General features: G+C 34.6%; 1 protein-coding gene across 13 annotated transcripts in view; it reads left to right on the top strand.

Annotated features, from left to right (window-relative positions):
* The window catches only part of LOC149775740 (uncharacterized), a 194,377-nt gene that overhangs the window by 130,015 nt on the left and 38,109 nt on the right, over positions 1-26,253 (top strand). For 11 of the 13 annotated variants that reach the window (XM_089944251.1, XM_089944253.1, XM_089944257.1 and 8 more), the window contains 8 exons: positions 513-716; positions 1,115-1,252; positions 3,283-3,380; positions 10,332-10,455; positions 11,290-11,342; positions 16,533-16,547; positions 20,930-21,047; positions 22,982-23,141. In XM_089944251.1, coding sequence (XP_089800377.1) covers positions 513-716; positions 1,115-1,252; positions 3,283-3,380; positions 10,332-10,455; positions 11,290-11,342; positions 16,533-16,547; positions 20,930-21,047; positions 22,982-23,141 — 910 coding nt within the window. The remainder of the gene's footprint in view (positions 1-512; positions 717-1,114; positions 1,253-3,282; positions 3,381-10,331; positions 10,456-11,289; positions 11,343-16,532; positions 16,548-20,929; positions 21,048-22,981; positions 23,142-26,253) is intronic. The other 2 variants (XM_089944255.1, XM_089944248.1) reach the window with 1 other exon arrangement.

The following is a 26,253-nucleotide window of genomic DNA, read 5'->3' as shown; positions in this document are numbered from 1 at the left end:
ATCTGTGACAATAGCCATATAATCTATGACAATGGCAGTCTAAACATGATTTGAAGGTTCAACCAATGTAGTAATATGTTCACTTAATATAATAGCACCCACATTACATAATGCTCTTCCTCTTTGACTCAACCAGTATGATACATTAGCAAATTCAGAAAGCCATGGTACATGTACCATAAAAGAATTCATGCCTACATGGATAATTAGGTTGGTCAACTAACCAGTGGCATTGTGTTATGTAGTTGTTAATTTACAACTCCCAAGCTGGACCAAAAGGTCAAACAATGTTAAGTCAGCTGAGAAATGACATATACAGAAGCTATTTAGAAAACGTTTCACTACTTGTGTATCATCCATTCAGTAAAGAAGGAAAAAGCAGTTATTTTTCATCAGTGGCACCAGTGTTTCATTACAAAACATTAAAAAGTTATGGTTTATTTAATCTAAAATCTTTTTTCACTTAGCACTTTTTACAGCATGATAGAAAAGATTTATTACTTATTCTGCAGTTTGAAAAAGAGAAGGTGGAAAAACAGTTGAAGAGACTGGAGACAGAGAAGGAGTCTCTGAACTCAGAACTTATCCAAGCCAAGATGGAAGTGTCCAAGGCCCATAGCAAGGTTCAGGAGGCAATCAAAAACAGGGACAACATTAGTGAAAAACTTCAAGACCTAACTGAGGAGAGGGAACGGCTCCTGAAATCAAAGACTGAGGTATGGTGTTGTGAATAAAAAAATTTGGAAAGCATATTAACATTTATGTAATTTTATAAAGTAAATTGAATTTCTGAAAAATTTGCCTAACTTGCTAAATGTTGCTTTAATGTCTTGATTTATGATACATATGGAACATTATTGTTGCAGAGGTAAGTTAAAGAGACATGGCTGGTTCTCAGCTTTTCTTATGCAAGATCAGGACTTCACTTTCAATACCTCTGTATACTAAAGCAAAAAGGTCTGGATTGAGCTCTGTTTCAATCAGAATTTTTTGGCATTTTGTTTGTATAATATGCATACGGGTACCCCTGAAGTTATTAAACTTATTCATAAGGTAATGACAATAGCAGATAAAAAGAGTTTATTGACTGTTGATCTGTTCTCTGCCCGAACAGTTGCAGCATCAGAAAGAGGAGGTAATTGCAGAGCGGGACAAGCTTTCACATGATAGAGATCAGATGCAGAGAAGTTTGATGGACTTCAAAGCGACACTACAAGAAAAAGATATAAAACTGGAGGAACTTCAAAAGGAGGTAATGTTTTGATATGAAATCTGTACATTTGATCATATTTAAAATTGTTTTGCTTTAATCTGACAGTGGTTTGTTTGAATTGTATCTTTGTACAGCTTTTGACATTACAAACACAAAAAGAGGAGCAGCTGATTTTTTTAGTGTTAACAGATAGGATGACATTAATATAATCTTGGTCATCCATGACTTAAGTGGAAATAAATGGGAATATAGAAATGGAAGTCTTGGCTATTGTTGAGACACTATACTTAAAACAATGTCTTCAAAATCCTGTACTCTCTCTCTTTATATATATATATATATACCCACTTCAGTATAAATCTATCAGAGAGGGTGCATTGTTTCCCATTTTGGTTTATCCTAACACATCATGTATGTATTCTTGCACTTTGAGTGTGGGATTGCCAGTTCTCTTGCAGTTTTTTGTCCATTGTCGCCCAAATCTTGACTCCTGTGCTTTTTTTGTCAAGAAAAAAAGGAGAAAATAGAGTGTATGTCCATCCACATCTATGTTGAAAGGAGCAAATGGCCAAAGTCGTTTAAAGCAATAAAACTGTAAGATGGTAATTAATATCCATTTTAACTCATTAACCCCTGGCACCACATGCATCAGGAGGTAGTACCTTATGTCTGAGCTCTGTAGCATCAGGGTCATTTAAGATACACCAAATTACAGAAAGTAGACAGACATAGCTCTACTAGGATACCAATAATCTGGGCTTTCTACTCGCATTACAAAATACAGAGGGAACAACATTTTTGAGACCCAATTATTTTACACAAAAAATTCAGCCATCATTGGAATTGGATTTTGTGTCTGAATTTTAGACTTTTGGCCTAAATTCTAAGGCAGACTGGTCTGAATTGCACACAGATAGGCAAACCTTTGCAAAAGTAGGATAAGTTCGGGATTTCAGGTAAAACGTGGCCAGGACATGAAAATGATGGGTCCAGTAAGCAAAAAGAAAAATCCAATTTTTACCCTTCTGCATATGCACAAGCGAAATAGCCAATGAAAAACAACATTTCTAACCCAACTAGGCATCAGGCCAAATGGAAGCCACTTGGATGCAGATTCATTTAGATGTATTTAGAAGCAGCCCCCAAAAATGTGTTTCCTACTCTTATTTCAGGACAAAATGATAAAAATCTACAGAGGTTAATGAGTTAAAACAACACATTTAGCCATCAGAACATTCTAGGTGTGTGGCAGCCTGCCAGGGTGCAATGTAAAGTCTTTGATTTTTTTTATGGCACTAATGTGACACTAAAAACTAAGGTTGACACTAAAAATGATGACATTTTAATTTATCTTCAGCTTGAATAAAGACAAATGTGACTCAGTTTATGCATATACATAATTTATCTTTTAATCAATGATTTATTAATTTGAAATGAAAAGTAATTCAGAAACTTATTAGAATAATTAGAATAAATACTGCTGAGTAATAAGTGAATCCTAAGGTTGAATGACAGCATGATCCAGAACAGAATGAATTCCAATGTGCAGTTCGTTTCAGGTGAACCAGATATTAAGAAATGTTAATGTTTTTTTTCGAGTTACTTGACCTCTTGATGAAATGTTTATTACAAAATTTAAGTGTTCAACTAACATATGATATTGCAATTCAGATGTCAAAGTTAGGGTGTCAAAACTATCAAAGCCAAAAAGATAATATAATTTTTAGCACTAATAGTGCATTGAGTACTATCTACTATTTTCCTTTGTCTCTTTAAAATGTTGTCTGTCCACCAGATTTGGTGGATGGCAGTCGCAGTCACTCCCAGCAATTGGCAGCCTAGGTCTATTACTCCCTACTTTGCAGATTTCATTTCCACTTATTAACGTTGGAAATAATTGATATATCAAAACCAAATTTAGTATTATGATTTAGACTAAAAAGACAAGCTGGATTTTGTTTACAGTGTTAGGGTATCGTTTGACTTCTTTCCATCATATCATTTGTTGGGGGCATTCATGTCATAAGGAACACATTTCTAGCTTTTCTTTCAATTCCATTGTAATTTAGGTGGACAGATTGAGACATGAGACCAGTCAGCAACAGGAAACACTGACACAGTTGACCAAGCATGAATCTTCCATCTCCACCACACTCCAGCAACAGCTGTGAGTACATTAACTCTATAGTCGTCAGTATACCCTACTGATAATGTTGATTTGGAAAGTTGATTGCTACTATCAGTCTGTCTCATTGGCAAAGTCAGGGCCGACTGATGGTAGAAAATCTTTATAAGCGACAAAGCTTCATGTGTCTGTCAGCATTTTGTTTTATAATGATGTTCATTATTAACTTCAACTCAAAAGTCATTGTTGCAGACATTTTACCACAAGTCTTCTGACAGATTAAGTCTTTTTATATAAATAATTTTATCAGAAGAATTTTTAAATGTACTGCCAGTCTTCAGGCAGTCCAGTTAATTAATTTTCCTTGCATTATTGTCTCACATGCAAAAGTATGACGAGATACAGTAGTCACTTTTCTGATAGTGGTGATGGCATCATCAACATTGTTATTGTTTAGGGTTAAAGTTCTAGAATGTTAAACACATAGGTTATAGAGGTAAGCATGAAAATACCAGTGGTTGCCAGTTTCCACAAAACTTATCTCATTTTTGGACAAACTGACAAGTTGCATAAAGAAAGAGTAATAAACAATGGTCCTGGAACCTATGGAAAATTGGATGCTTTAAATTTGTTTAACCCTGGTATGAGGGGGATTATTTTGTTCTGCTGGTATAAACCAGATGGGGTCGTGGCATGGTTTGTAGAATATTGTGGGTCCATCCCATGTCCATAATTCAACAGTATGTTAGCACAAATTTATTATCACCACTCCCCATAAACTACTTATAAAATTAACATGAAAATTTGTACACTTTACACACACATTCATCCCATGGTCTAGATGGTCCTAAATGAAAACGGTGCTACTTCAATATCCGGTGGCCATTTTGAAAATGTTATTGCTGCTTCTCCTGAATGGATGATCATATCAGGATGGGGTTTTCACTAAAAGACTTCTTACGATGTCTGAATGATCCTAATATGGCCACCATGGAATCCAAATTAGACAGCTATCTTGTAAATCTTGCTACTCCAGAATGGAAGGTCATATCACCATGGGATATTTCTCCAGAAGACTTTTTATGATGTCAAGTTGGACCTCAGTTAATATGGTGAGGATGTAATCTCCGATATGGCCGCCCGAGAGGCTGTCTTGAAAATCTTGTTATTGTTACTTCTCTTAGATGGATGGTCATATTGACATCAGGTTTTCACCAAATGACTTCTTATGATGTCTAGTTAAACTTAAATTAAAATTTGCCAATCTCACATCAGTATTGCTGCTAAAGTTGCTGTCTTGAAAATCGTGTTATTGCTTCTTCTCAACAGATAGTAGTACTTACCTATTGTTTGTTCCAGAAGACTTCTTATGATGTCTGATTTGTTCTAAATTAAAATTGTGCTGTTCTGACCTGTATATATCCACCAGGACATACATTTTTAATATCTGGTATTGCTACTCCTAGAATGCTCATATCATCATAAGCTTTTCACCAAGATTCCTTTTGACATTTGTTTATCCTGAATTTTTCTGATATGACCAGTTTGTTATATGCTCATTTTTTCTCCGTTAAGTTTACATTGTCAGGATCGTGCAGTATGACCCGATACTGAACTCGTGTGTAAATACATATTGCATTCATGTGCGTAAAGGAACTACTTTCTATTGTAAACAAACAATGGACGCAGACGCCAGCACTTTTGATTTGTAAACAAATCATGTACACTCGCATAGTAGGCGCTTTATGTTGTGGTTGTTTAAATTTGTTTCTGAATGAACTAAAGCAGATGTTTCATGGACTGCCACATACCAGCTGCTTTGGCACATTCCGCATTGACTCAGTTGATACAATGTTTTGGATTTAGGCTAGCTATACATCAGATGCAAGAAAGGGTCCTTACAAATAACATACAAGTGACAAGTCGTATACTGTCTTCTTTAGCTGGTGATAAGAATGGCAAAAAAATACACTTATAGTTTTACATTCTGAATTTCCTCAAAATGTACTTTCTTAGTTCTGAAATCCAAATTACGTAAGCCATGTCATAGGTTCTCAATCTTGATTACACATTTTGAAATTGTACTGTAATTTCGAATATAAGTGCAGTTATATCCTCCTTACTGCACTCAAAATGAAATAATAATCTTTTTGATAATTGCAATTGAAAGACTTCATATTTTCCCCACGTTATGATTTCAAACATTCATTGACAGAAACAGAAACACATTTGCAGATGTCAACACACTTCTCCCTAGCTTCTTCAATCTGATGTATTTCATGTGGAATTGTCACATATAAATCTAGGCCATAATCATGAATTTTCATAGAATTGGAAAAAACACCCAAATCTATTCATTCCAGATCAAATGGAAAAGTTGTTGAAATGCACATTCATTCACAGTATGACTCCAAATTTCAATTTCAACTAGACTTGGCATTTTCTTTCAAAAGTTATATCGAGTGCACGACTAAGTTCAGATTTATCTGGGTGGAGTTATGTGCGCAGTAATAATGTTGTTGTTGTGTAATGATCAATCTGCGTTTGTGTATTTAGTTTGGAATACAGCATACATTCAGTTACTTTGTTTCTTGTAGTGTATTTTGATCATATAATTAAGCATTAGGTAGAATAAAAAAATTAGCATATAATAAAAAGGTTACTGCATATGTATGGGAAAGTATGAACTTGTTTTGTCAGATGGATATACTGCACTCCCAAGGTCATGCCTATCGTGTGCTGAAAAATGGCTTAAACCCCACAACAACAACAACATTTTGTGGATTTGTTATATCCTTGATGCTTTTAATTTTTAAGATCGGTAGGGAAGTACAAACAAACGAGACAGTAAACTATACTATGCACTCAAAATTGTCAAATTAATTATGTCTTTGTCTTTAAAAAGTATTTTTTATCAGGATGTAGTAAAATAGGTAAAATCAGCATGATATAAAGTTTGTGAGATAGTTTACATGGAATTTGTTCCTATAATATTACCAAAACTTGTTGTGAAATGATCAGATGATTCATTTTGTTAACCAAGTGAACAATATTGGGTCCAGTTTGGCATTTTGTTTAGAAGTATATTCTGCAAAGAAATCTTGTAGAGTACAACCTGTTATGAGAGAGCATCCCTTCTGCCAACAAGAAATGGCTGCTCAAGATAGGTGGTCTCTCATAACAGGTTTGTACAAAAAGACCATTTTCCATGGTAGGGGGCCCCGAGCAGCCGAGTGGTCTAAAGCGCTCACTGTTCCGGATCACTGCCATCTCACCTCTGTCTGCGTGGGTTCGAGTCCAAGGCTCGGCTAGCGTGGGTATGTGGGAAAGCCTGCCAGTAGCTTCTCATGGGTCGGTGGTTCTTCCCCATGTTTTCCAGGGTTCTTCCTCCACCAGTTATACTGGCCGCCATGTATAGCCTATCTTGTGCTGAAAAATGGCGTTAAACCCTAGAACAACAACAACAACTATTTTCCATGGTCCAGTTTCAGAACAATTTGAAGGAAAATAACCACAATCACTGTACATATATTTTATTCTTTTTTAATAGTTCTTGCTAAAATATTGTATGCATTCATCTGAAAAGAAAAGAATAGAGCAACAAAGATATACTTAAATTTGAAGATCACATGTACATGTATTAGCATATGAAATTGTTTCTGATTTACTCCATTTCCTTTATAATACCCAAAATTTGTTATACTGACATTTAAACTGCTATTTTGCGAGTGGTCTGCTGATTGATATTTTGTTACACCTTACTGAAAACTGGTCAATCTTACGAAAAAAAAATCAACTGCCTTACTGAGATGGACTCATCAGGGTTTGCAGGTCTGTACTAGGGGTTAACATTATTATTACACCAGCTTGAATAGACGACAGTTTGGTGATTGGGATGTAATGACTGTAACATCAGGATAAAAATAAAAAAAACATCACAAGCCTTTAACACTATCAATCAAATCCCACAAATGATTCTCATTTGCTGGTTTAATAGACAAAGACATTATTCACCCCCAGGCAATATGAATTAACTCTTTAAAGACAAGACAGTAGTCCCCCTCTTGAACGTCCCCCCTGACCAGCGGCCACCAGCTCCTTGTGGCCAGAATCCATTGGCACCGACGAGTTTGTGTTAAAAAATACACCTTACGAAAGGCTACCCAGCTAACGCGACCTGCGGCCAGCATATTAGTGCAATAATATAAATCTGACCTCTCACAAGCAGCTACGCTTTATTTTAATATGTATCCAGAACCAGTATTTTGTTTATAACGTGTGCTAAGTAATCCAATTTCTGTTTCCTGATGTCAGGTTTTCGTTACTGAAAGAAGTGTTGACTAAAGTACATGTATCACTAAGGTTAATATTATAGTATTTACACATCACGAGAAGCCACATTTATTCCACAAAGCCAAGAACAACTCAAATTTTAATCCATACAAAAGGTTAAGTACATGTAATCTTATTAGCCTTATTGCTGTGTTATCATGAGATGTCTGGTTTAGTCACTCTGATAATTGTTAAGATTACAATTATTGAACAATAGTAACAGCTGAGAAGTGGCAGTATCAGTGTACAATACACAAGTCAGCAGTAAAATGGTTTGATAGCCTTTATGGCTTCCCTTAGTAAGATGTTGAGCTTCTTCACTTTGATGGCTATCACTACTGACAATAATTGTTAAGATTACAAATCCTAACAGCCACAAGGTCAAATCTGCGTGATGTTATGGTACATATTAAAGCTGTTTTGGCTTCTCTCACTTAGTGTAAAGAAATGTATAACAACAATAGGGTACCAGATTGTGACTAATGAATCACATGACAAGATCACTTCCTTTAAAAAAAATGGCAATTGTTTAATGCAGAAAAATTGCTTTAAAAACACATGGCAATTTATTTAATGCAGAAAAATTGTTTTATTAGTCTTGTAGTTGGCAACATTGAAATAACTTAATGCAAATAGATCAACGTGTCATCTAGGAAAAGAAAAATTCTCAGTTTAGAAGAGAAAGTGAAAGTAATTCAACTGACCGAAAATGGGTGAGTTTGAAGATCCTTCAGAAAAATTTGATGTTGGAAAGACTCAGATAAACAATATGGTGAAAGATAGGAAAACAATTCTGTGGAAATGGGAAGATGGGATGGACAGAGAAAGGAAGACTGTTAGAGCCAGGAGATGTTTGTTTCCTGATTTGAATGACAAGGTTTTTGAATGGTTTTGCACTGCTTGCGCTAAGAAAATTCCACTCACCGGTTGAGTGATCCAAGTAAAAGCAACAATTTTGTCAGTTGAAATGGGATCTGACGACTTTACCCCAAGTAACAGATGGTTGCACAAATTTCAAGCCCGACACAATATTAAGTGTTCTGTCCTTAGTGGAGAATCAGCTGATGTTAATAATGAAGTTGTCTAAGATTGGAACAAAAGACTGAAAAATATATGCAGGGGATATGACAGCAAGGATATTTTTAATTGTGATGATACTGGCTTGTTTTTTAGACTTTTACCAACAAAGTGACAGATGATGTGATCTGTAACATTATTATAAAGACAGTTTTAAAACTTTATCAAAAATTCATAACATTCTTTTGAAAATGATGAAACAGTTTATTTTTCATTGATTTCACAACATGCATGTGATTTTTAAATGAAAATATTAAATGTTTTAGAATTAAATATAGTTGTGACTTTCTTAATATGTATTTACTATTAGCATTTGTCATCCCCCTCCAGAAAGGCCATCCTCATTATAAGGCCACTTCCCTGCAATAGGAGTGCCCTTATAAGAGGGGGGCTACTGTATATGCAACCATTACCTTAATTTTGGCACTACAGTGGCACAATTCGCAATATGTACATTAGCCTGGTTTATGGACTCTACCATCTTGCACTATATACAGATGTGGTAGCCAGACTTGGTGGGGTGTTCGGTTTTGGGGAGGGATTAATCAGAACAATCTTTACTATTCAAGCAGTCATTTGTTACAAATGATTGCATAAAGTTCACTGATGTCTGTCTCTGTTCTTGTGATATGGTTGTTCATAGGGATACTGGGTTTTACTCGTACATGTGAATGTTAGAAACGAAAAGGCTGGGCACCAGTCTAAGTGCTGGAATAATCTACATGTACTTCAGTCTGGTTTACAATAGAAAATATAAACACTCTAAGCATTCCTAAAATATTTCAGATATCATTAGCCAGCCTTTTTTCTTCTTTTTTTTATTGTGTAAGTGGACATTGTTACAGGGATTAAATAAAGGTCAGCAGAATTTATGTCCGTTTTTGCAATGCAGTCGTTCATAGCAGTGGCGAAATGCATTTTTTCCCAAGACTTCATGGTTGCTGGTCGCATTCAGCAGGTGGTCACTCACGACAGCGTTTATATAATAAAATCAATCTGTGCATTATGATTGTGGTCAGAAATGACAGGTGGCTGCTCACAATAGAGGCCGTTCATAACAAGTTTTACTGTATTTAATATTGTTTTATTAAAAATTGAATTTCCAGTTATTTTTAGCTGGTAAGAATAGATAACTTATCTTGTAGAATTGTACAATATCATTTACTTTGGTCACATAGTTTCATCTACTTTGGGACATCAAAACTGACCTTTTTCATCTCAGAAACCCACCACCACTTTGTAGAAGGTTGGCAGGCTTATATACTGTTTTTTATGTGTCCAAAGACAATAGGGTAAAGACAGTACATCCAGATGGTTTTGGTAGTTGTTCCAGGTTTGATCCCTGATGCCAGTTGTTAACCTCAGCTACCCATTTTTAATTTATCTTTTGAATCATCAGGCACTACAAAAGCTGTCTATATGATCGGTAACTGCTTGATTCTTCCATACATTTCTCATTATTAGATTCTTCAAAACGGCTCCTAATGATAACATAAATTATGCATTCCTCTGTGTTTTATCATCATTTTGTATTTGAGGGAGTTGATTTTCTCAGCAATCCTTGTCATAATTTTCAATTTACAGTGAAGCATCTAAGCAGAAAATAAGCACACTACAGGGTAGACTGTCGGAAATTGAGGCTGAACATAATAACTTAAAGGAACAACTGAAGCAGACGTCACATTCATTACAGGAAGAGAAGTCCAAGGTCAGTAGCTGGTCATTAATCTTTTTTGTCTGAGGTTTTAAACATTTTTGCAAAACAGTTGTTACAAAGACCATATATTGCAGCATCCAGACTTTAGAAATATGTGAAATCTGAACTCTAGTTGTTTCATTTCTGGTTAAATTTGAACCTGTGCTGACAAAATTTTCAGTCTTGAAATGGATTTGTTATAATAGTAGCTTTTCTGCTCTTTTACTTACAAATATATGACTTAAAATAGGTCAGTTTCAGATTTTGAAATCTACTGTTATTAGTCCCAGTTACACTCGGTGAAATCACTCACATCTACTTAACATAATTATATTTTCTTTCAAAAAACAGTACACCAGAACCTGTCTTGAAAGACCACTCCTTCTGCCAGTTGGTCTCTCATAACAGGTCATAACACTATGATCAATAAATATGTGCATAGAGAACATGGTCTCTGAAAATAGATGGTCTCATAGCAGTGGTGTCTCAAGACAGGTTTTACTGTACCTGGCAATACATGGTGGTAAGTGCAGACCAAAATGTATGTTTTCAATCAAAGTTATAGATCTTTGCACATCATTGGTTGTTGACTCCAGGCTACATGTGCAAGTACCTAAAACATACATACATACATAGATACACACACACACACACACTTGAGAATCAGGATGCACAAAAAGTGTAGCTGAACAGGTGAGAAACAAAATTCTGATAAATTCTTGTGAATACAGAAGAAGAATGGTGGCAGATAGATATTCTCACTGATCTGCTTAAGTTTTGAACCCTCCTAATGCCTTATGTTAGTTATTTTTACAGTGATAATGATAGTCATTCTTACCATTTCAGATGGAAAAGCAAAATGACATACACAACCAAGAACTTGAGAAAATCAGGCAGAGGTAAAGATCTCTTAAATTAATCATAGATGATATGATAAATTCCTTGAGTTTTTTTTAAAAACTTGTCAGTTTAGCTCTTCATTGCTACAGAAATTAATGTGAATGTCTAGCACCACATGAACATGCATAATTACTTATGTCCTATGAATGGAATGCAAAAAAGAATGCAGATGAAATTATTTCTGATTGCATTACAGATGGAAATGAAACACAACCTAAATGGGAAAGAAATTCAGATTTTATAAACTGGTATTTTGGTGTTGCTAAATGCAAGGTCAAGTTAATCTTGAATAAAAATGATGTTACACATAACATTAAATATGGCTGGTGAAAATCTTGTTATTATTACTTTACCTGAGTGGATGTGCATATAATAGGCATATTTCACTAAAGAACTTACCTATCTAGTTAGTCCTAAATTAAATGGTGCTGATCTGACATCCACTATAACCTCCATAATGACAGTACATCTCTCCCTCAATAACTCGTGCACAACAGGGTCCACAAACATAGACTGCACTATAAGCAAGGCGCAAGTTACCAAGGGACCTCCAAAAATTAAGAAAAAATATTTTTGACACAGAGAAACCATGGGGGGAGCTGCGTTAGGGAACTGGGCTGTTTATTGACTGAATCCTCATTTTACAATCACGTCGATAATAATTTTTAATAACGCGCTTTTTCTAATAAAGTTGTTCGTTATTCTGTTTTAAAAAAAAACATTTTTTTTTCAAAATGTCCAACATAAGAAAAGATCGTTCCAATTGCTTTCAACAACCATCAAGTGTACACATAAAAAAATCTGTATATTATGTCACTGCTTTTTGTTTTCTTGATGAGTCTGCTTCCCGTAGTGGTGTTTATGATTATCCTGCCAGATCGGGAGTCCACGGAACAGGGAACTAAACTAACTGTTGATACACCACTTAACAAGATTCCTTTTTTTCAAAAACACGTGACATTTATTTCGTGAGACAGTCGTCTATGTTGAAACTTATATTGCTCAATTAGTACAATATTGATGTCGTGAATTAATTAATTGGAATTAATAATGAAACTTCTTATCATCCTTGAGGATATCTTTAAGTGCCAGTTCAAGAATTCTCTGAAACTTGCTTGCCTACAATGGTCCGTATCTGTGAAATCAAACTCTTTATTTTACGAAGTATTCATTTCGCTTGGCTGCCTTGTTGTCTTTGATCACATTTATGAAAGAGTCGGTTAATTTAACGTAGTTTATGTTATGTACACAATAACGTTTATAAGATGTACTCGGAATGTCATTTGGAAAGAAAATGTAAAAAATTGTATGACTTATTTTGAAATTTGATATTTCATAGTGTTGATTAAAATTTCCAGGTCCTATCTACCATTTTATATGATAACACAAGTGATACATCAAAGTTTCCATTACCAATTATGATCGCTATTTTCTTCAAGTTCAACAAATAGGGATCAATTCTGGGGGTATTTTCTGGTTTAAACAATGGGATCCATGCCTGACCCCACGTTATAAGTCGGTTTGCAAGTTATCAGGGTGCAGGTTATCGAGGGAGTGGTGTATTGTTATTGCTACTCCTCATGAATGGAATCTCATATTGATATAGGGTTTTCAACAAAAGACTTCGTAAGATGTCTAGTTGGTCATAAATGAAAATGGTGCTTCTGTAATCTCCAGTATGGCCACTATAAGGGCCAGCTCAAAAATCTTGTTCATACTACTCCTTGTAGATGGATGATCATATCAACATTGGGTTTTCACCATAAGACTTCCGTGTTAGTCTTAAATGAAAATGGTATTGACATGACACCGAATATGACCACCATGACAACCATCTTGAAAATCTTTTTATCACTAGTCATATACAGGAAATCATATCAACATATAATTTTTTCTAGAAGACTTGTTGTATCGGGTTAGTCTTAAATGAAAACAATGCTGATCTGACCTTTAAACCTTGATACTGCTGCTTCTTCTGAAAGGATGGTTGTATCAACATGGTTTTTTTTGTCCCCAAAACTACATTCCAAAGTCTAGTTGGTCCTAAGTGGAAATGGCAGCTCTCCATTGACATGGGGAATTGACTAAAAGACTCCTTATACTATCTGGTTGGTTCTAAATGAAAATGGTGCAGATCTGACAATCCAGCCTGACCACCATTCTGAAAATCTTGTTATTGGTAATTCCGAATTGATGCTAAGTTTGCAGTGGGATTTCACTCAAAGACTTCTTATGATCTCTTGTTTTTCCAAAATAAAAATGGTGCCTGTTAGCCCGAGTTTATGGAATGGTATGTTATCTGTTGTCCATCATCCAATATCTGTCCATCAGTTAGCAAAAGTTCGTTATTGCTACTCCCAATCTGCTTGTAGGAATGCCTTGAAACTTTATTAAAACATTCATCCCATGGTCTAGCTGGTCCTAAATGAAAATTGACAATCTTGTTATCTTTACTCCTCCTGAATAGATGGTCATATCAACATGGAGTTTTCACTAAGCAACTTGGTATGATGTAGTGTCCAATATTGCCATAATGGAAAAGCCATCTTGAAAATCTTGTTATCGCTACTCCTCGTGAATGGATCACTTCTTGTCCTGAATGGATCACTTCTCATCCTGAATGGATCACTACTGCTCCTGAATGGATCACTTCTCATCCTGAATGGATCACTCTCATCCTGAATGGATCACTTCTCATCCTGAATGGATCACTTCTCATCCTTCTCATCCTGAATGGATCATTTCTCATCCTGAATGGCTGGTCATGTCAGCATGGGGTTTTCTTATGATGTCTAGTTGATCCTAACTAAAAATGATGCAAAGCTGACATCTAATATGGCCATCATTGGTCATCTTGAAAAGTTTATCACTTCTGAAGAATAGATGGTTGTATTAACATAGGGCTTCACTAGAAGACTTCTTATGATGTCTAGTTGATCCTAACTAAAACTGATGCAAAACTGACATCTAATATGGCCACCAGTGGTCATCTTAAAAAGTTTGTCACTTCTGAATAGATGGTTATATTAACATAGGGCTTACTAGAAGACTTCTCATGATGTCTAGTTGCTCTTATATGAAAATGGTGTCGATTTTTACATCAAATATGGTCACCAGTGCAGCCATCTTCAAAATCTTGTTATTGCAGTTCCTCCTGAATGGATGGTCATATTAAAATTGGGTTTTCATGAATGACTTCTCATGATGTCTAGTTGGTCCTAAATACAAATGGTACCAATCTGATGTCTAATATTGCCACCAGGGTAGCCATCTTGAACATCTTGTTATAGCTACTCCTCCTGAATGGATGGTAATATTAACATAAGGTTTTCACTAAAAGACTTTTCATGAAGTCTAGTTGGTTGTGTATGAAAATGGTAGTGATCTAACATCAAATATGGCCATTGCTGCAGTCATCTTAAAAGATTTTTTTATTGCTAATTGTTCTTACTACATGGTCTTTTCAGCATGGTTTTTTTTTTAAAAGACTTTTTATGATGTCTAGCTGGTCCTAAATAAAACTTAAGCCAGTCTGACAGTCAGTTGGCAGTTATCTTAAAAGGTTTGTTATCACAACTTTACTTGAACATATTTTCATCAAAAGACTTCTTGTGATGTCCAGTTGGTCTTAAATAAAAATTGTGCTGATCTGACATCCATTATGGCCACCATCTTGAAAATCTTGTAATTGCTGCTCCTGAATAGAAAGTCATATCTTGTAAATATTATTATATCTACTCCTTTGCAAACTTTTTTTTCCAGTAATAGACATCTTGTCATACCTAGTTGGTTATAAATGAAAATAGTGCAAGTGTTCATCCAATATGGCTGCCATAACAGCTGTCTTGAAAATCTCGTCACTGTTCCCACTGAATGGATGATAATTATAACATGGGTTTTTCACCAAAGGACTTATAATGATATCACCTTTGTCCTAAATGAAAATAATGCCAAGTGACATCCAATATGTGTACCACATCTTATTTGAAAATTGTGTTATTATTGAAGAATATCAGAGTTGGTTTCAGCACTCAACCGTTAAAAGGAAGAAATGGTCCTATCTTGAATTTCTGGATATTCTTTTGCCCAGTAGAGTGTCAGTTCTTTTGAGGGACTCTTGCTAATGAAAATAGTGCTGTCTGATATCTAGTATGACAACAATAACATCCATTTTGAAAATGTTTTAATTTATACTCTTGATTGAATGGACATATTGACATAGGGTTTTCAGTAAAAAGACTTTGCATTTTGTATAGTTAATCCCAAATGAAAATGGCGCCTTCGCTTGAACATCCAGTATGCTGTTGCCAGTTTGAAAATCATCCTAAATGAAAAAGATAGGGTTTTCACTTGGACTTTATTTGATGTCTAGTTGATCCCGAATGCAAATGGTAACCAACCTGTCATCCAGTATGGCTACCAAGGCACCAATCTTTAAATTTTTGTTATTGCTACCCTCATATTAACATGGGTTTTCATTGAAAGACCTCTAATGATGGTTTGTTGGCCCTAAAATAAAACAGAGCACTTCAGCAACCACTATGGCCAGCAAGTTGGTCGTTTGTACAAATGATGCTATCAAATATGGTGGCTACTACTAAAAAATAAACAGTGTTGAAATATTTTGCATACAAGGTACTTGACAGAATTTGAATAAATTTTACAGAAAGCTTCTTTGCTTAAAGACTTTCAATATTTATAGAAATGATAATGATTTACCATCAAAAATAGCCACCATTACTAAAAGTAGAACATTTGCACAAACTTATGTGAAGAAGAAAAAAATACTTAAACAAAATATTGACCAACTCAGACAGAAAGCATCTGGAAATAGAGGCATTTCAATTTTTGATAAATGATGTTGATGTGCTGTCAAATATAGACGAATGTTTATAAACAAAAGAAACCTTGAGATATTTGTTTTCATACCATTATGCAATCAACAGCATTAGAAGAAATCTCTACAGAAAGCAGCCAACGACTCTTGTTTCTCAGTTTTTCACATATCTCAAATTTTGCCAAAAACAGTAAATGGAGATTTGGAATGTATAACCCAGATTTGTATAGAGTAATAAGGAAAGAATTTGTGTCACTAAATGTTCAAAACAAATATGTAATCAGAAGCAGTGTTTAAATATTGATACATTTTTCTGTTTTTCTTTCCAATATTGACATGTGCGTTTAACCAGTAATCTCTCAGTTGGGTAAGAATATTTCATTATGCCTTGTTATACATCATTGTGCATGATAGCTGTATTATTTTTTGTTTTATTTAGATTTTATATGATTTATCAGTCTGTGCTTGTTGTATTGTACCATTATTAATTTGTAAATACTCTGCGTGATTAGTATGTCTTTTTGTTAGATGAAAGATTATACATGTCTGCATATAACGTAAAGTGTTCAAGGGTATTGTATATACTCACTTAGAAGTCATGTCCAACTGCAAACTGCACAGACCAAGATCTGCCATCGCATAATGTGATGGCAGATCTGGATCTGTGCAGTTTTCTTGCAGTAATCAGTATAACAAACAATGTAAACTGTAATCTGCTGGTGCATTATGTGTCTCTGTTGTTTGCAATTGATTCTGCTTGTATGCAAGTATAGATGGTAACAAAGTTCAAGGAACTACAATGTGTATGCCAGTGAACACATTTTCCCAAATTCTGGATATAATTGTTGTTAAAATGTTTTATTCTGTTCTGGTTTATACTTTGTGAGAAATATTTGTTTGTGCATATACTTAGGATTCATAATCAAGATAGTACTGTATATACTCACTTACAAGTGGTCCAACTGCAAATAACATAGACCTTGACCTACTGTAACATAATACATTGACAGATCATGATCATTGTTGTTTTTCTCTTGATTACTCCTAACAAACTGCAAAAACCCAGATCTGCCAGCGCATTATGTGATGGCAAATCTGAGTTTGTGCAGTTTGCTTCTGATTTGTAAGTGAATGTATACAGTGCATCCAACTATGTTACAGTCAAGTATTTGTGTGAATGTTACAATTATTTGTGTGAATGTTACAGTCAAGTATTTGTGTGAATGTTACAGTCAAGTATTTGTGTGAACGTTACAATTATTTGTGTGAATGTTACAGTCAAGTATTTGTGTGAATTATTCTATGTTAGCTATTGAATATAATGTTGTAATGGTAAAAATATTAAATAACCTCCATGATCATGATGAAGCATGAAACATCAAACTTGTGATGTGATATTATGTAATAAAATTTGCTGTCAGTTCAGGGACTTTTGTAAATAAGCCCCATCTGTATCAGAGAAGTCCTGAAAGAAATGGACATTAAAAACACCATCTCTATCTGAAAAGTCCTGAATGAAAAGCCCCGTCTCTGAGAAGTCCTGAATGAAATGAACATGATAAGTCCCATCTCTGTCTGAGAAATCCTGGATGAAATGGACATTATACGCCCCATCTCTACGAAGTCCTGGATGAAATGGACATTTTAAACCCCATCTCTGAGAAGTCCTCAGTGAAATGGACATTGCTGTGATAATCCTTATTAAGATTGATAATTAGCTTCTGAATTAATATTTTGTGTAATTTACATAAAATATTAACATTATAATGAGAAATTATCCAGTCAATCAATCATACTTGAAAAAATAAATACACTGAATTGTAAATTTTGTGCATTGCTAGCAGTATCACAGTAGACTGTCAAACATGTACATTCAGCAGTGCCATCAGTACTTCTGACATATTGCTAGGATGAGCCTTATGGTGTATTTAAATGTATTATTTGTTAAATATGAATGCCTGTATCTCTTGCCTTATTACAATGTGTACAAATCTATGAGGACCAGTAGAAAATCGTGTATAGTTTACATGCAATGTGTTGGAAGGTTTTTTTAGCTCATCAGCTTATAAGGTTAAGTGTACTTTTGGTATGTCCCTGCATTTGTCATGCATTATTTATGATCTGTTAACATTTTCTGTTTTCATCTTCTCAAAATCATATTATTTTGATGACATCTTGTATCAAAATTTCATGATTTGTACAAATGATGCCAATAGACTTCAGCTAGGACTATGTTCCTAAAAAGTCAGAAAAAAAAAAAAATTTGAAAGAGTTATCTTCATTCTTGAATCTTTCACTCCATATTACCTATGTGGCAGACATTACATTTTTTGTTAATCACACCTTCTTTGCATCAGTCATTGCCCTTAATTAACCACTTTGCTACTTCTATACCATTTTATCCTTGTCTCTAAAGATTTGAAATATATCTTCATACTTGTGTATATCTTTTATAATGTAGGTTTTTCCTAACTAAATAAATCATTTCGTGATTGAATCTTGGGGATGGGCATGATATACAGGCTATGATCAACAGCTTGTCTGTTACGTGGATTTCAGAAAGATGGGTAATATCAGACAATGCTTGGACCTTATTCCTTTGCATAATAGGCCACAGTTTGTACAGTATTAGGTATACTTTCATTTTTCATAAACATTTGTCAGTCTTTTTTCTTCAAGGTTAATTGTAGGTAAATTGTTATATAATGACAGTGAATTCTTCTGGAACAAGTATTAAAATGAAAAAAAATTAAGTCTGATTTGTATTGATTTTGTATATTCAATACCACATTGTGACATGACACTTGCAGTAAAACACTGTACTTGTGGCAGTTTATATGTATGTTTTGCTGTTTGCAGGATTGAACTTATTTCACAGTTTAATGTTAGCCCAAGTGGCTACCAGGAAAAGAACCTGGCAGCCCAGTTTAAATTTAGTTGTCTCAAAAAAGGCCGAGATAACACATGAGTGTGCCACAGTAAGTTTCAGGACACTCCTTTTTTATGTTGTAAGCTGTTACAAATTATTTTTCCATTGTGCAGTATTTTTTGAGGTATGTTGTGAAGAAATATAATTTAACAATTCTTGATATCATATGCAAGCTATTGGACTATCAGACTTCATTAGATGGTAGTTCAGGTGCAGCATTACAGAAACCTTGGCTCCAGTCATAAGATTCATTAGAACCTGACAGGATTATCTAATAGTTTTCATATAAAATGTGGAAATGGCACATGATGCATTTGTCCATGTTTGTGTCACTTATACAACTTATTGCACTTTTGATGCATCAGCCCAAATCTGCATCACATAATGCACCAGCTGTGCTGTTAATAATCATTAGAGCAAATATAATGAAATGTGATCTTCCTGTTTATTATGTGGAGTAAAATCAGAGTCTGTCTTGTTTGCAGTTTGACCTGACTTGTCAGCAAGTACATATGTGTCGATTTAAACTTTCACAGTGGTATTAAAGTTTTGATTTACTCATTCTAAAACTAGATGATGGGTGGAAGGAATATCAGAGAAAAGAATTGGTACATACTGCTTGGTTTCAAGCTTATATGTGTTTATTTCTCTCTCTCTCTAGTTATCTATATATCTACATATGAAAAATCTGCTAGATATACAGGGATTGATGTTACAAATAAAGCAGTGGCACAAACGTAGTTTTTAATACTGACGATGAGAAAGTAGTCCAGATTCCATATTCTTAAAAAATTCTTGAGATTGAACCTTTAGTTCAGTTAAAGGTCTGAAATCATAATCCATATCTTCATTTGAAATTAAGAATGCTCTTCACTTTGGTTTCTCTACGAGCATGCTGACTGCTCTGGTGGCCTAGTGGTTGGAGCATCTGCCTTGGATGAGGGAGGTCACTGGTTCAAACCTCAGCCGAGTCATACCAGAGACTTTTAACAATGGTACTAGGAGTTGCCTCATGTGGTTCTATGCATTTAGAGGTTAGTGTTAGGACTGGTCAGCCTGGTGTCAGGATAATGTGACTGGGTGGCACACAATGCTGCATGTCTGCAGCATGATGCCCCAGTGCTAGACATCACTATAAAATGTTACACTGCAGACATTATCGCAATATAACTGATTTTTAAAAAAAGCTATGTTAAAAATCCAAAACACACACACACACACACACACACACACAAGCATGCCAAATTTTAATGACAAGGATGCACTTCAGATAATCACATGTAATTCTGGTATTTTCTAACTTCAAGTTCCATACTCAAAATTTAAAAAAAATTATTTAGGCATTATCAAAATCAATGAAGTCAAATGTATACTCACATCCTAAGATGAAGGAAACACATTGTTACATTTTGTATTTTTTGTCTGACTTTCTGTCAGTCTGAAAGTGCATCTGTCATTAAAATATTGAAAAAATCATTTTGGTAAGTAGTGACATGAATCTTAATCTAATATGCTTCTCAGGTAAAACTACCTGATACTTTTTTCATTTTATTTCAGCCACAGTTGTTTCAGTATATTTGCTTTTTTTGGTTATTTTTTATTTGTAATAATGACACACTAATTCACACAAATATTCTTAATATGGTAAATTTGCATAAACAGTTTGGTTTACTTTGATATGTATTGGAAATAGTAGCTATAAATGCCTGTTCAGTTGCTCACCTAAATTGTTGTGAGGGAAAAAAAGAACATTAGTCCTAAAGCTCATTTTAATTTGTTGGCATAAAAATTACAATGATTTCAATTTTCACTTCAAACAGACACAAAGGGGAAGTGGAATCTCTAGAATGGGATAAGGCTGTGTTGGAAGAAAAGGTAGATAACTCTAGTAGCCTGTTGGAGGAGAAGACAAAGAAATTGGACTTGCTGCAGTCGCAGGTAACTTTGAAATGAAATCAGATAGCTTTGCCTGACATTCCTTGATGATATCGTTATTAATGTCATTACATGTTTATCAAAGGATCTTACATGTTTTTTTTAATCTAAGTTACAAAATAGTCATATGATAAACAAAAGCATATGGTTTACTGATAGACATCACTTGCATTGTAAATAAATTGACAGGAAAACCCCAAACTTGGGCACAACTGAATGCTGTACTGTCTGGAGTCTGATTCTGACCATTGATGATTTGGGCAAACATATTTGGACCATTTTTGTTCAAGCTGATTCTAACCATTGATGACTTGGCAAGCATATTTGGACCATTTTTATTCAAGCAGATTCTGACCATTGATGATTTGGGCAAGCATATTTGGACCATTTTTGTTCAAGCTGATTCAGACCATGTGACTGATTAAGCTTTGTCTTAGATTTAAATGATATTTATAACTCATCAGTTTAAAATATAGTATTTCTCATTATATCTCAGTTATATTGGGCAGTTAAAACCTTTTCATGAGATAATAGCGTAGTTCTGTTGACAAATCAGATGAAATAATTTATGACTGCTCATCATGCATTGTCAATTTAATAGTGAAATATTTTCAAAGCAGCGCATTCACCACTTTTGCAAAATTTAAATAGTTTTAGTTTAGTTTATTGAGAAATAATACAGTTACTGACACTGGAAAATTCTCAGGAACATCCCAGTACGTCATTCCATTCCATAGCCATTTGAGTATCCATAAACAAAATTGTTACACTTTGCTAAATCTGTCTTCATGCAAGTGATCCAATCAGTCAATCTGATCTTGAACATATTAATGTAGTTACCATCACTTTTTGTTCTAATTAGGTACTATAACTACCACCATATTTGTTGAATCTGCAATGGAATCAAAGAGAGAAGAAAGAAAATACATGACTGTTTCAGAACAAAATCTTTGCATTTTAATCTGATAAGTCATGCACCTACCAACATTTCTGTAACTGGATCCTACGCTTTGCATTTTAATCTGTTAAGTACCAACCAACATTTCTGTAACTGGATCCTGTTCTTTGCATTTTAATCTGTTAAGTCATATACCTACCAACATTTCTGTAACTGGATCCTGTTCTTTGCATTTTAATCTGTTAAGTCATATACCTACCAACATTTCTGTAACTGGATCCTGTTCTTTGCATTTTAATCTGTTAAGTCATGTACCTACCAACAGGATCCAGTTACAGAAATGTTGGTAGGTGCATGACTTATATTGTTATTGTAGATTGCTGTGCAATGGAGCTTGTTTTATCACTGACCATCTTTACCTTTTGAATCACTTTTGTTTCACATATTACTCAGCTCCAGGTCAATCAATAAAAAAGATTATGTATATCTATTTATTAAACTTACTATAAACTGCACTTGAATAGTTGCACATTAGAAACATTCCTAAATAGATAACAGGTTGTTTTGTAATTGCCATAATTGGTTTGGCTAATGTTGATCTGACGTAGTCTTGGGCAAAAAGTGCAAGGCTGTCCATGCCCAAATGCAAAAATTATTTTACCAGTGTGACCAATATGAGTTGTTTTCTTACAAATGAATTTTTAAAAATGGTACATAGTGCCTGTACCCTGTAGCAGTTTTATGACTAAATGGTACATAGTGCCTGTACCCTGTAGCAGTTTTATGACTAAAACTGATAGAGCTTAGTTGGTAACATAGCAAGTTTGAGATTCTTTTAGCCATAATGACAATGGAGGTGGAACATTGTGTCATCCATGCCCATCTGTCACACCTTAGTTAAGTTTTACTTTCAGGTCTTTTCAGACACTACATCGAGGTAGGTATTCATGTTCCATGACCACATTTCCTGTTTACAGATGCATGTACCAACTTCAGCTGTCAAGTTTATATCTAATAAGGTGTTATTTTTTAATTTTAGGTTTCAACTTTAGAGAATGAGAAATCTGTGCTATCCGGGTACATGTCCCTCAATAAAAAACTGGAAAAAGAAAAGGAAGAGTTGACTACTCGAGTAAAAAATTTAGAGCGAAAACTTGCCGAGTTTGAAACAAATGGCAACATAATCAACAATTCCACAGGTATGTACCATTCAGGGTTATTTTCTTGCCAGTGTTAGCATAGTGAAACATAGGTTTAACTGTCGTGGTGGTGTCAGCAGCTGCAATGTCAATGATTGTTAAATTACAAGTCAAATACAAAAGGTAATAATTCAGCTCAAGGATACATTTGAAAACTTTGCTTCTGTAGAACACTTGTTATACACTGATGTGTTTAGAAGGTTTATTTTGCTAGGGGTCAATCGGTGGTTAGGGTCAAATTCAAGCAACATTTCTCACACTATGAACAGATAGATAAGAAGCTATTGGCATATTTATTTGATTAGATTCATAACGTAGAGTATTAGGACCAACTTTTTTTTACCTTTGGTTAATATCAGTAGACATACATTAATATGCAAAAGTAGAACCAGTTAATTGCTCATTGAAACAGGAGTATAAAAAAATGCAGGGTACCCACTAATGCTCTTTGTGGCTTGGCTGTTAAAATTGTTCTGCTGTGTAAATCTATTTTCTGTTGTCTCTTCAGTGTATTTTGATGTGATAGTCTAAGTAACCAACGTATAGCAAAGTAACTATGAGGATCACAAATGCCTACTTTTGTTAGGGTTATATCATAGTTACTTCAGAATAAGTCCATCAAATATATTATTTGTATTAAGTATGCTTCTATCCTTTTTTTCTTGAATAAGAAAGCTCTTTTATGTACTTTGATATGTATCCACAATAAATGGATTACATGCACAGTTATCCATGGTTGCTAATGTAATATTTCCATTTGTTGCTTAGTAGATGAGCATGGCTGCCTGCTTTCTTATGTCAACAACCATTACCATGTCCCCAACTGTGTCCCCTTTCTTATGTCAGCAACCATTACCATGTCCCCAACTGTGTCCCCTTTCTTATGTCAGCAACCATTACCATGTCCCCAACTGTGTCCCCTTTCTTATGTCAGCAACCATTACCATGTCCCCAACTGTGTCCCCTTTCTTATGTCAACAACCATTACCATGTCCCCAACTGTGTCCCCTTTCTTATGTCAGCAACCATTACCATGTCCCCAACTGTGTCCCCTTTCTTATGTCAGCAACCATTATCATGTCCCCAAATGTGTCCACTGTCTACACTGTCTTGTCAGCAACTATTTTAGAAGCACTCCATTAAATCATCAAAAACTAACCTAGATATCTGACCTGTTGACATTCGGGAAGCACTTTTCCATGCTCAGCAGAACTAGATGTAATGTAGTCTGTATTGGGTGATTTTGACACAGTTCTGAAAATATGAATACATTTTAAAGAATGTCCTTAAATAAATAGATATTGATTCAGTAAATATATATACAAGGCAAAATTCACAGCTTTATTGTTTTAGTTCTTACAGCAAGTATAGATTACGGACGGTATGGCTCTCCAAATATCTCACTGTCTCGCTTGTATTTACAATCAAAATATGCTGTATATTCCTTCAGATTTTAATAAAATTGAAGTGACTTTTTTCATAAAAGTACAACTTAGATATGTTCAAGTTTTTAAGTTGATGGTACCCAATTGATTGGTAAGCTGAGACCCGAGTCTGCAGTAACGGATGGCTGTGTGAAAAAGATTCAAGCTTACCATTAACATTGTCCATTTCAGTGGTGACTATCTGTTGAAGTGAGTGTATAGCCCATTTGTTTCCTTTAAATTCCACAGATGACTACCATATCAAAAGATCTTGGTAATGTCACATAGCAGTGTGTGATTAAACAAGAGCAAATTTGGGGCAGCAAGAACATGTATCTTCATATTTTGTGTGTCTTAATGTGGTTGGATATTTTCACAAGATATGTCTTGGACATATTAATTATAGTTTTAAAAAATGATATCATTTGTATACGCTCTTTCCAAATGTTTTCTTTTCAACATTTTTTCATTTAATCAAGTTTTATATGGTATCATGTGAAAGCAAAATAAATTTTCAGTAAACTTCACAAGCTTTTAGAAAGCCAATTTAATTTTTAAGGCCATGCTTAGGTCAAAACGAGAGTATAAAATTCTTATTTGAAATAACTTGAACCACTTTTCTGTTGCAAATGTCAAATGTGTACCGATTGTTCTGCTGTATGGATTTACTAATATTCCTTGACATGAAATCATATTTGTAATCATTGATAAGCTAAATAAATTTTCTGCATAGTGCTGAAGCTTTTATAAATCTAATTATAACTTTAAGGGCCATATCCTTGTGTAAAATTCAGTCTTTGAAATAATTTGAACCACTTTTCAGTCTCAATCTCATATGCATTTCTGGGGCCCTGAGTGGCCGAGTGGTCTAAAGCACTTTCCATTACGGATCACTGCCATCTCACCTCTGTCTGCATAAGTTTGAGTCTCAGATTCATCCAATGTGGGGATGTGAGAAAGCTTGCCAGTAACTTCTCGTGGGTCAGTAGTTCTTCCCAGGTTCTTCCTCCACCATTAATGCTGGCCACCATGTATAGCCTATCGTGTGCTGAAAAATGGCATTAAACCCTACAACAACAACAACATATGCATTTCTTCATCTTCATTAAAATAAGTCATATTTTGGTATCATTTAAAAGCTATAATACATTTTCTGCAAAAGCTGCTTAATTTTCAATTTTTTTATATTTATTCTGAAACAGTTTTAGATTGTAAAACCATGCATACAGTTGTATAGTCATGATAGAAAAAGACTTTGTTTATCCAAGTTTTATTGCATGTTCATGTCATGGATGCTTCTTGACTATTTTCAGTCATAGATTTCATTAGATTAAACATATTCTACTGTCACATTTTCTTAGTAGACTAGCATTAAAAAAGTCACACAAAAATCATGACTATAGTAGCACTACATTATAATATCACATCTCTCTCTATCTCCCTAAATTTGTCAGGTATATGGTTTAATGAAATTGGGCAGAAAGCATTATTATCCTGGCTCTACAGTGCCAAGTAGGTTGAGGCATCCCCTAAAAGACATATGAACCTAAGATAAAGGCAAAATAAAAAATGATAAGATCCTTATAATACAGTCTGATTGTTTATATAAACATTCCAAGTATGAAATCATCATGGCTGGTATTCTAGGCCAGAAAGATTGCCTCCACTCACCACTTATGATATGCAGA

Source organism: Sinohyriopsis cumingii, chromosome 19 (genome assembly GCF_028554795.1).
Source record: "Sinohyriopsis cumingii isolate HCF-2022 chromosome 19, ASM2855479v2, whole genome shotgun sequence".
Lineage (NCBI taxonomy): Eukaryota > Metazoa > Mollusca > Bivalvia > Unionida > Unionidae > Sinohyriopsis > Sinohyriopsis cumingii.
This window is presented reverse-complemented; position numbering and strand designations above follow the sequence as displayed.